Source organism: Heterocephalus glaber, unplaced genomic scaffold (assembly GCF_053883595.1).
Source record: "Heterocephalus glaber isolate CG9 unplaced genomic scaffold, H.glaber_assembly_v1.0 deba00001538, whole genome shotgun sequence".
NCBI lineage: Eukaryota > Metazoa > Chordata > Mammalia > Rodentia > Bathyergidae > Heterocephalus > Heterocephalus glaber.
In genome coordinates, this window is record NW_028258333.1 from 37,000,034 (window position 1) to 37,012,586 (window position 12,553).

General features: G+C 37.5%; 1 protein-coding gene across 7 annotated transcripts in view; it reads right to left on the bottom strand.

Moving 5' to 3' along the window:
- The window catches only part of Plpp1 (phospholipid phosphatase 1), an 88,290-nt gene that overhangs the window by 12,802 nt on the left and 62,935 nt on the right, over positions 1–12,553 (bottom strand). For 4 of the 7 annotated variants that reach the window (XM_087189380.1, XM_087189378.1, XM_087189379.1 and 1 more), the window contains exon 4: positions 11,536–11,655. The exons of the other annotated variants lie outside the window; for them this stretch is intronic. In XM_087189380.1, coding sequence (XP_087045506.1) covers positions 11,536–11,655 — 120 coding nt within the window. The remainder of the gene's footprint in view (positions 1–11,535; positions 11,656–12,553) is intronic. 7 annotated transcript variants of the gene reach the window in all.

The following is a 12,553-nucleotide window of genomic DNA, read 5'->3' on the forward strand; positions in this document are numbered from 1 at the left end:
GCCTGCCTGGCAAGTGCGAGGTCCTGAGTTTGATTTCCTGCTACCAAAAAAAAAGAAAATGTATTTTTCAAATATCTGTTTTCACAAATACTGGGAAATAGCCTGTTAACAATAACCTTCAATTAGCAAGTACACTGTTCTTGACTATTTAACTTACTGGGAATGGGACTCTATTACAAATGGCAAATTTAAGATTTTTTTCCTTCCATTTGTCAGCCAAAGCAACTTATCCTGAGAACATGACTGAACCCCAGAATTCCGGCCTTCAGAGTATTCAGTCATCCACTGCCTCTTCTCTACTCAGCACCCTTCCACCTCTGGACTCTCAAATCTGCACCCATGTTCAGCCTTACAAATTGCAAAAACAATCAAGTCTAGCCTTCATGGGTCATCTGAATAACAGACTCATATAAAGCATTTTTTAATTTAGTATTTTTGTGCTTGTGAGGTTAAATCACAAGTAACTCATCTAATAATCCCTTTGGTCCTCCCTCACCACCAGACTTTCTTTCTTCCCTCTTGCCCATTCTCCAAAGTTAAAAGGCTCACAGCAGTTACACTGTTAGCTATATTTTTAGTTTGGGAATATCTTTTTTTCTTTTTAGTTTGTTTTTCAGTTTGTCATTTTATTAGTATTCATTTGCAGTACATAATAATTACATTCCTTGTGGGGAGTTGGTACGTGTACATAACACATCTAATTCTTTTTCTATCCTCTTCTCATTTTCTCCCTCCCCGTTCCTCATTTTCCCCTTCCCATTTTCAAAAGCAATTTTTCCCTGTTTGCTATTATCTATCTTTTTTGTTCTTCACTTATATTTTGGGTTTCTCATATAAGAGAAATCATGCCATATTTAAGCTTGTGTGGCTGATTATTTCACTTAACATTATGGTCTCAGAGTACATCTTTCTTTATGGCAGAGTAGTACTGCACTGAGTGTAAATACCACATTTTCTTTATCCATTCATCTGTTGAAGGACACAGAGGCCACTTCTAGGACTTAGCTATTATGAATTGTGCTGCTACATAGATCATTGGAATACAATACCTTTATTTATTCCTATTTTAGGAAGATATCTAGAATGAGAATAGCTGGGTCAAATAGAATTTTTAGTTTTAGTTTTTTGAGGAATCCCCATACTGATTTCCACAGTGGTTGTACTAGTTTACACTCCCACCTGCAATGTAGGAGGGTTCCTTTTCCCTGCAGCCTCACCAGCATTTGTTATTATTTGATTTCTTAATGATAGCCATTCTTTCTGGAGTAAGATGGAGTGGTTTGGAAATATCTTTTCTTGCATTAATTTGAGTAGTTGTTTTCCTAAAAAATGAAGTCTACATTGATGGCTTTCTTACTCGTCACTTTGATTACATTATCTCTGACTTCTACTTTTGCTATTAAAAGATAAGCCATCTGTCTGCCATTGCTTCTGGGTTATCTGTCTTTTCTCTTCAACTGCTTTTTCCCTCTCCAAAATACTATACAGTTCCACTACTGTATCTAGTAGGGGATTTCTTTTTAAATTAGATGAGTTTCCAGGCATGGTGGCACACACCTATAATCCTAGCGCTCAGGAGGCTAAGGTGGGAGGATCACCATAAGTTCAAGGCTGGCCTGGGCTACACAGAGAGTTCAAAGCCAGCCTGAACTACGTAAGATGTGTCTCAAAAAACAAAAACTTAATAATAAATATAAAACTTATCTTGCTGGCTACCTAAATCTGAGGATTTATATAATTCACCAATTTTGGAATGTTTTCAACTCTCTGTCCTACCTTTTTGTGAGATTCTGACTGAATGTGAAATATATCTTTTCATTCTATCCTTCCATCTCAACCTCTCTTCTGCATTTTCTTGGTCTCTTTAGGTCAACCTTCAATTTCAGTCCTCCCTTTTTCACTTTTACTTAATCTGTTATATTTTAAAATTTAAGTTAAAAAATATGTATCATTTTATCAATCTTTTTGGCTGTTTTTCAAACCTGTATGCTCAATTTTTATTCTCTTCATCCTGTATCATACTTTCAATCTCCTTATTTTACAATTTTATATTCTGTATAGTAATTCTGATATCTGCAATCTTTGGCAGTCTCTGTGACTTGGATTTGTTGACTCTCAGGGTAATTTGCTTCTATGTGTGCTCACTTATATCACATTCTAAGCTCAAGTCCTTGGGACTATCTGTTGGGAATGTCACAGGCCTTGGTTTAAAGAAAGTTCTTTTGTGAGATTTATGGGCACCTCTGCTAGGTCCACTATCAATCCACTTTTTTAAAGCCACATACATAGCATGTACTTTGGCTCCAGACCAGCTTGAGTGTGGTTAAGAAGCTCTCACTAGGACAATACTGCCCTTTGGGAGTCCTTAGAGAATCCATGTGCCTCACCTTACATGTCTTCCTATTTTCCTGAGCCTCAGTCTTTTATCTTATATTCACTGCCTTTGTATCAAAGCCAGGCTCTAAGCTTCCAGGAGTTGGCAGATACTTTTAGGGAACATACTGGATCTGCAGCACTCGATGACCCTGGCTCTGGCCTGAGAAAAACTCCCTTAGCCTCCCATTGGCCATTTATTCAGGGGAAATTATATATATATATAGTGCCTACCTTTGTGAGTCTCAAGCAGCTGGGACCACAGATATGCACCAGCATGCCCAGCCTTATACATATATTTTAAAGTGAAATGAGTATATGAAGAAATTAGACAAACTCTGAATAAACAGATGTTGTCAATGAGTAAATAATCATTTGACGAGAATATCAATTTGTCCTTTGTACACTTTCAGCAAAATAAGTCAAATTGCACTGAGAATTTCTTTAACTGTTATTTCCTGATTATAACATTAACATAACACAGATTGGCTTGAAGTATAAATTTTCCTCTGTGATAACCTTTACTTTTTTCTTAATGATAACCTTTAAACTTGGCTTGTCTATTAAAAACTTTAAAATGTCCCATAGTAGTGGACATATGAACAACAACCCCTTTTTTTTTTTTTTCTGGTACCAGGGATCAAATTCAGGACCTTGTGCTTGCAAGGCAGGAGCAGTGCCACTGAGCTAAATCCCCAGCTACAATGACCTCTTAATGAAGACAAATTTTCTCTACGCATTAGCTCTGTTTTATTTCAAAAGGATATTTACAATTAATAACTGTTAAATGCTCTGCCATCAGGTGTCAGATTATCTTCAAAGGTCTACACCTAGTATACTTGGGGGCTCAAGCAGGTGATGAGGAGAAATGCGTGCTCCCTTGTATACTTTAGGCTTTTTTTTGGTACTGGGGATTGAACTCAGGACCTTGCGCTTGCGAAGCAGGCAGCGGAACCACTGAGCTAAATCCCTGGCCCTCCCTTGTATACTTTAAAAGGATCGTTTGGCACTATCTACAACATGAAAAACATGTTTTGGCCCAGCAATTCCACTTGAAGGCATCTATCGTAGAGGAGTGCACACATGCACAAAGATGTGTACTGCAAAACCACAGCAACTCAAGGACCCAAGGAGGGTTCTAGCACTATTCTTCTGAATGCTGTCTGTGTCAAAATGAATTCAATAATCACAATCTATGTGAACTGACAAAGTATCACCAAAGATATATTCTTAAATATATCATTTATTTAAAGCACACAAAACTATAAAATTTCACATTCAATATAAAAATACATATGTCAAATGTCAAAAATGCAAATGTCAAAATACCTTTCACATGCTTGCTACAAATTTCTTCCAACTCTTTCTCCCTAGCTGGCCTGCCACACTACACTCTTCCTGGCAGTGTCAGAGCTGAGGGTCACTACTCAGAGCACAAACGCAGCTCCCTACCTACAAATCCAGGCGTAGAACCCAGTGGTGACCCAGGCCCAGAAAACTCGTTCTCACATCTTAATGAAATGTTTTGACATTTTTATATATAAAAAACATTTTAGAAATGTTTAGAAATACAAGAACCACAGGGTATCTCTCTCCAAAATGGTACAAAGATAAAGATGATAAATAGTACAGGAAGTTAAGATGGTTCCAACCAAAATTAACATAAATACAATTCAGTAAAAATAATGTAAATTCATCTCACTTCTTTAAACTACCCAGAGATTGAGAAATTATCTCAGTAGCAGCAAAAACCATAACATATATTTCTTGAATTGTGTATACATTGACTTTATTTTCATTTAAAGCTTGTGTTAGTTGATTTTAACCATGCCACATTATATATAGAAAGTCACATGCCTATCTGAAATAAGACAGAAGGGACTGTCCTGTTTTATTCATTAACATCAATTCATCAGTTACTTCACTGTCACTATCATACACGAATCATATACCTTTACAGGTATTAGACCATGATCCTTAAAGGAGAGAAACTATTGGGTCCATGAAAAGGGAAAAAATAGGGCACAGTTGGTATATGTGTAGAGTATTTTAAATTCTAGATTTAATGTACTATTTTATGACTAAAACCTGATGAGAAAATCTGTTTTCTGTTTATGAAAGAATCTTGCAAAAAGCAGGAATTTAGAAAGCAGTAAGTTGCTGACAATCATGGGATAAAGGAAAGAGAAGTAGGTGTTTCTCTCTGGGAAGAAATGCTTCCCAACTCTTGGCAAGAAACTTTATGACTAAAACTGATGAAGAGGGAGTAGATTGTGACAAATGTTGCTGGCAGAAGTGTGAAACATACAAAGTTGTACTTGGAGTGGAGGGGGGTCACATGTTTCCACTGTTGTTAAGGAAAAATTCATGACTTCGTGCATAAAGACTCCAAATCACCAAAGCCACCTCATCTAAGACAAAAAGGAAACAGACAAATAATCTGAACAAAGGGCATATGGTGCCCAACCAGCCAACCCTCTTTTTAAAAACACTGCTCAAAAGGACTATTGCTAGGGGCTGGGGATTTAGCTCAGTGGTTCTGCAGCCTGCCTTGCCTGCTTTGCAGGCACAAGGACCTGAATTCAATCCCTGGTACCAAAAAAAAAAAAAAAAAGACTATTCCTAAAAGGTAAAAGACTGCTGAGTTAGAAAGAAAAGATCATTTTAAATTGCTGGGTGGGTGGGTGGGTGGGTGGGTGTGTGTGTGTGTAAGAGGCAGGACTGCTAACCAGAGGTAAGCTAGAGACTTCTACTTTAAGTCCTCCCCAAAAAGGCAGCAACAAGGCCAAGAAAGTCTTCTGTTACCACCTGCAGCTTGGTATACTAACTTTCAACCCTCCTGCAGGTCACAAAATCACCACTGACTCCTGGTCACTAGGCTCAAAAAAGATAAGGCTCAAGACAGCAACTGAAGGGTCTTTAGTATTCTACTAATACAGAAATGCAGATGAGAGGTAAAGTAGACACTGTCAATGGCAAGGTAAGAAGCAAAACAGCTGAGCCCAACAGGAAGCTGGACAAGTCACTCTTTCAGATTAGACCAGGTGACATCACTGCAGCTCATGTTGTACACAAGGCCTAGCAGAGTGTCACAATACTTCACTTTCAGAGATCTTTTCTACCCAACTGACAAAAGCAGAAAAGACACATTTCCCTTAGTATCCCACATCCTTTTCCTGTAAAAATAATGGCAATTTCTATCATAAAACATTAGATATTCATTTTAGTATTTAGATTATGATGAAGGAGAGGAAAGCTAAATGACTTTCACCAAAAACGATGAAAGCATACTATTCCCCGGCTTCAGGCCCTTCCCTAGAATAGACTGTTGAGCACAGAGTAACATTCTTCCTCAGCCCCATTAACCTCTCCAGAACCACCATCTGTTAACTACTTACTAGTTCCCAACACGTTTCATGCTCTTCATTATATATATTTTCTTGCATATAGTAAATAATATTATCCAATATATTATTGTCTCCTCAAATACACCCTAATCTTTCATTAGTTCTCAAAATAGATAATAAAAGGAATGTTACCTCTGCATCATCACTTTATCATGTAATAAATACTACATAACTGTTCTGTTACATGAGGTAAGTTATCTGATTTTGACACTTTATTTTCCCTTACGGTGGTGAGAAATCTGAACTTCATTTTCAAAGCTTAGGAGCATTAGGAAGTCCAGTTTAACACCCAGCTGTTGTGATGCTTCTCTCAGAAATTCTCACCAGAGTGGCAAAGTGTCTTAGCTTATAAAAGAAAGTACTGCATCTTTTCTCAACACATCTGGCAAGCATCTTTATAATGTGTGTAAAATGTCCCAAAATCTTTTTTACACTGCAATCCAGGTTAGCCAGATTGGTTGTGCGAGTAATATTTATAACGTATTCATATAGGTGTATTCTGTTGCAAATTTTTTAAAATTTAAGTTTCAAAAGTATTTTCAAAGGTAGACAGAATAATAACAACAATGACAAGGAGAAGTTTTAAGTACTGTCTGTATAAAGGAGCAGTTTCGTTCTTTAATAAAATTCTTGAAAACTGCCTATCTTGTAAGTTTCCAAATATTACCTCAGAAGCAAAACACTGTAGTTGCAATGTTACCTACAATGTTAATGGTAAATATACAAACTTAAAAGGTTAGCCAGTCCTATAATCTGTCTCTCCAGTCCATGTACAGTAAGGTAAGTTCATTATCTATCAGGATATTAATTTTATTACTGTTATCTAATGTCTTCCCAAGCTTCACTCTCCCAAAAAAGAACCATTAAAAATTCTCTAGTAATAAAAGTTTTTTTCCTGTCTGCATGCTCAATGGAGAACAAACATCATCACAGAAACTCAAGTCAAGATCCAGGCACTAGTGGTCAAGAAGTTACTGCTTGCAAATTTAGTTGGTCCAGGCAAGTCTGGCATTCTGGTACAGCACATTTTTGTATTTTTCAGGGGCTGTTATTGGTTTCTTTTTTTTTTTTTTTTTGGTACTGGGAATGGAACCCAGGGCCTCGTGCTTGCCAGGCAGGCACTGTGCCTGCTTAGCTATATCCCCAGCCTGTTACTGGTTTCTTTACTTGCATATTTCCTGCAAACTGAGCAGCACCGTTTATTGCAAGAACTCTCTTGTTCAACTTCAGTGAAACTCCTATCCCCCAGGAGCAAGTTGCTGAGTTCTATATACGCTCTGCTTTGATATCTTGTGCAAGTGTTAGCACCATATTCTTCCAACTGTCTCCATACTGCAGTCTTTCCACTCACTTTCTACACCATTCAGTTCAAACTCTTTAGAGTAATACTCCAGCACACTAATATCTGACCCCAAACCTGTATCCCCTCGGCCTCCAGCCTGCCTGCCTTTGCTCATGTGGCTCTCTGGACCTGTGACATGTTCCATTTCAATTCTGTTTCAAAAAAAAATTTCTTTTGGTGGTACTTGAGAGTGGACTTGTGAATGCTCTACCATCAATGCTCTACCTTCAGCCCTTTTTACTTTTCATTTTGAAACAAGGTCTCACAAAGTGGCCCAGGATGGCTTCAATCTTGCAATCTTCCTGCCTCAGTCTCCCAAGTTGGGGGATTATGGTTGTGTATACCTGGCTACAATCAAATCTTATTCATCATCCAAAATGCCTCCTCTAACTAGAGGTAATACTGCCATCCTCTGATTTAATGTGCCATACTACCTTAAGGCATCTATCATTTTCCATCACCCACACCATCACACATTCAATCTCCAAGCATCTTATCTACATCATAGCACCAAAAGATCGACATGTGCATCTTGGCCACGTCTCCAATGACAGGGTGTAAGAGCAATAAGGCATTGTAGAACAAGGGAGCTGGAAAGAGGTACTGATCTTAAAGTCATATTCCTTTTAAATATAATACCTAAAGTCTTTTCATAAAGTGAAAGATCTTTTAAAATAATCCCCTATTTCATTCTATATGTTGATATTTCCATATGTATATATGATTTAAAAGGAAGTATAAAGTTACATATGCAGGAGAAATATGATAAACCTGAACAAATCAATCTTCCTGGAGGCACAATGATTCATGCAGTAATGTTTACAATTAAACCACATAGAAGAAGCCATTTTCTCAAACTATAAAGCAGGTTTTATCAGGTACATACATACCACAGCTAGCCGGCCTACTCATAATGGATTTTTCACTATTAGAGAAGACATTTCCTCAAAATTCAGCTTTATTTACCTGCCCTGGGTTGCATTTAAAAAAGAAAAACTATGTCTCACATTCCACAATACATATTCAAAACTATGTCACACATTCAACAATACTGCAATTAAACATCTGAACAATACAAGGCTGCCATAATCCAAACAGAAATAACTTTGTATTAAATATCTGATTCACAGATGCAGAGACCTATCATTCAGAATATATCAGAAACATGAGTTTGTATTTAAATATAATATGGGGTTGGGGATCTAGCCATTAATGGAGTGCCTGCCTAGTGTATATGAGGCCCTAGGTTCAATCCCCAGCACCACAAGAAAACAAACATACATATAATTTAAATAAAAGCAGAAAAAGGAAAACGATATATCTTTTAAAGCAGCCAATATTTTGTGTACTATATTATCGCAAATACACCAGCTCATTGTACACAATTTTAAATTCACCCTATATCAGTCCCTATATCCTGAGACAGAGTCATACAAGATAATATTCCCATAACCCAGGTGATCTAAAGCAGTGCTGACAAAATATGGTCACATGATATCAACAGCAACATCTGAGAACTTGTTAGGAACACAAATTATCAGGCCCCACGGCCCCAAACCTTCAGAATCGGAATCAGGCACTTGATGATATGGTTCAAAAATCTGTTTCAAAAAGCCTGCTGGATGACTCTGAATGACTAAAGTTTGGGAGCCACTAGTCTGAAAAGAATCTTGACCCAGGTGGGAGCTACAGTTCTGAACTAGGAGCTCATTAGTTTTCTGGGTTTTGAGTCTTTTTTTTTCCCCCGCAAAAAACTGAGAGTAATGGTATTCTCATTGGCATAAGCAATGGCAGACTTGGCCCGGGGATTTAGCTCAGTGGTTCCGGCACCTGCCTCACAAGCGCAAGGTCCCAAGTTCGATTCCCAGTACAAAAAAAAAAGAAATAAGCAATAGCAGATTTAACAACTGGATGTTCTAATCCTGCAAGCACAGCCCATTTAATTTATAGCAAATTCGCAAGTGTTAATTTAAGCAGTGAACAGAACTCTCTAGATATTAAAATTAATAAGTATATATTAAAGTCCCTTTATGTTCTCATCTCTAGGACCTAATGGCTACCACAATCGAAATCCATACTAAGTCCTGTGATATCAGTGATGGCAGACACAGTGTGAGAACATGCAACACAAGTGCAGGAAAGGGGCATGTGGCAAGAAAATAAAAGAACCAACAGGAAAAAATCAAAACCTAAACCCAGAATTATGGGAGCATATTCTCTTCCTAACACGTAACTCTGACTCATTTACACAGTCAACAAAAATGACTCATTTCGGGTACCTTATGTTCCTCTCTCTCCAATGTCAAACATTATAATTTTATAATTAAAATTATAAAAGGGATCAGGCTGGGAAGATAAATAAAAGAACAAATTATACCATAATTCTAACCTATAGATAATACTGCATTTGAAATGTTTTTGCCATTTGGCTTACTTGGCCTTTGAAATGCAAGAGAAAAGGAAAAGGAAAGGCTGTATCCAGCTAAACTACAGTCCACAATATAACAGCAATGCAAAGCCACAATTATGTGCTAATATCATCCAGCTCTGAAACTGGCAACAACTGACTCATTCTGGAAACAATGATGGGAACTGCATTTTTGTAAGATACAAAGTCTTCCTAAAATTTCATTTTTCCACTTGATATTTATTTCTCCTTGTTTTAGACTTCCAAAGTTTAACAAGGGCTCTCCTCATTGAAATCAGTTTTTAATGTACATACCTCTGCAATGTCCTTACAGTTTTTAAAGAAGGTGTTTTCCAGCCCTTAACAAAGGACTAGTGGATAATTCATATGCATTAATGTAGAAACTTTAAAGGCTGATGGAAAAGCCTAAATGTCCTTGGCTCAAAAGTACAATTAAGGTAACTGTATGTCAGCCAATTTATACATACTAGGAAGAGACAGTGAGAGTGTGTGACAAATATGAATTTTAAAATAATTATTTTTTGTCATTTTAATAAATTGTATTAAATATTTTACATTTTACCAAAATGGCTTGTGCTGAAAAATCTCATCAATATGAAATGTCATAATAAGAAAATCCTGAGCTAAAATTTATGCACCTGAACCACAGAAATAACAGTGTGTGAAAAATCTGCATCCTTTCTTTAAGAATCATTTCAAGGCCGGGGATTTAGCTCAGTGGTTTCGCTGCCTGCTATGCAAGCGCAAGGACCCGAGTTCGATCCCTGATACCAAAAAAAAAAAAAAAGAATCATTTCAAAAACATTTTCTGGAGCTCAGGTAAACACTTATTACCATAATGACTTTCTTAAACTCCTTGGCTGAGAGAAAAGTTAGTTTCTCTGCCTATTTTATGGTGGTCGGTCCACAAAAGATAATATCAGAGACACCAGGCAGAGGACTTGGTGGAAAGGTAAAAAACCAAGAACGAAAGTCCTAGGTTGAGGTCCGCACTGCACTCAGGGCTTCAGTCATCAAAGTGGGGGAGTGCCACTCTCCACCCTGCGGGGTAAGAATGCTAAAAGGGCAAAAATGAGTAACAAAGAGCCAACACTGCAAAAGTTGGATAATAATGACAGATAAGAAGCAGATAGTTAACCCCAGATTAGTCTTCGATCACTGAAAATAAACATCCTTCATTTAGCTCTAGGTAAAAAATACACTATAGCCGGGGATTTAGCTCAGTGGTTTCGCCGCCTGCTGCACAAGCGCAAGGACCTGAGTTCAATTCCTGACACCAAAAAAAAAAAAAAGATATTCTGGGAAAAAATACACTATACACATCAATACTTCTTACTACCTAGAAAACACATAACCTTAAGAACAGAATGTTGATCTGGGGGTAGCAGATGGGAGTGTGAATTAACTGCAAAGGCTCAGGAGCAAACTTTTTAGTGTAATGCAAATATTTTAAAAGTGTGATTGTCTTGGTAAATACCTTTCTACACAAAGCTTATCCCACTGTCTACATGAGATAGGCGGATGTTATGGTATGGGAATATACCTAAATAAAGATAGTTCTCAATGTACAGTGGTTTGATTTACATTATTTCAACTTTACACAGAAACTTTACGTAGAAATTATACTTCAAATTGTGGCCCTTTTCCATGTCAGTGATATGTGGTACAATTCTCTTGTGATTCTGGGTAGAATCAAAAGGCAGCAAGCCAAGGCAGCTACACAATCAAGAAGGGAAACAACTCAAGGTACTACACTGCTAAGCTAGGATGCCTGGTAGATGCATTAAATATACTTTTGATTTAGGATATTTCCAACTAATGATGGGCTTATTGTCCCACAGCCCTACACTAAATCAAGCACCACCTGGGATTTAAATCCTTAGAGGTAGTTTTTTCATCATTACATTCACAGATATGGATTTTTTTTCTTTTTTAAGCCAGGGTCTCAACTATGACTGTGTAGTACATACTGGTCTTGAACTCACACTATGTAGCCCAGGCTGGCCTTGAACTCATGATCCTCCTGCCTCAGTCTAAGTGCTGGGCTTATAATCATGTGCCATCCATACCAAGTTGGAATTTTTTTAAAAGCTTCTATGATAAAGCTGCAAGTGGAAAAAGAAATCATGATCATTTTATTGTATTTCATTCTGTTTCTCATGATATATTTTTACTCAGCTGTTATTTTTTTATAATTTGTGATAAACATCAGTCTCAATTCCAATAAGCTTCCTCTTGTTCCACCATGCCATTTGATTATCCCCTCCATCCCACATCCTCTACAACACACTCTAGAATTCCAGTTCTATTGTGAAAATCACCTATCCTCCCCTGTGTCTTCAAATTTTTCCCTGAAGGTTCACCCTACTACTTTATTCATCTAATTAAAGAGCCTTTCTTGATAACATTGCTTGGTTCTGCAGCCCTAGTAAGCAAAAAACAGATTCCATATCTCATACATTTTAAGAATACAGTTTTGTTGCTTTTTGTTTTTGTTTTGCAACAGGGTCTCACCATGTAGTTCAGGCTGCCCTTGAACTCACTATGTAGCCCAGGTTGGCCTTGAAGCGATCCTCCTGCCTCAGCCTCCCAAGTTCTGGGATTACAGGTGTGCACCACCACTCTTAAGACTCCAGTATTGGTGATGTCTGCAACACTTCTTGAAGCCACTTCTGGACCATTTTTCCTCTATCCCTTTAATAAAAATGCGTGCTCACCTGAGTTCTAATTAGCATCACTTTCTGCCATCTATTTCTCAACTACCTAACTCTGGTCACTCTGCTTTCTTCACTAACATTTTACACCCATATCAGTGCTCCTTACCACTTCAAAGTTGCTATTCAACAGCCTGATCTCTCCATTCTTTGGCCTCATTATCCCAGGAAGGTTCTCTTCCATTCTAACCATTTGTTTCAGATATCTTCCCCATTAGACTAAGCTCCATGAAGATGGGGAGCAGAGATATCTTGTTCATGGCTTGATTTCAAGCATACTGTATTTTGT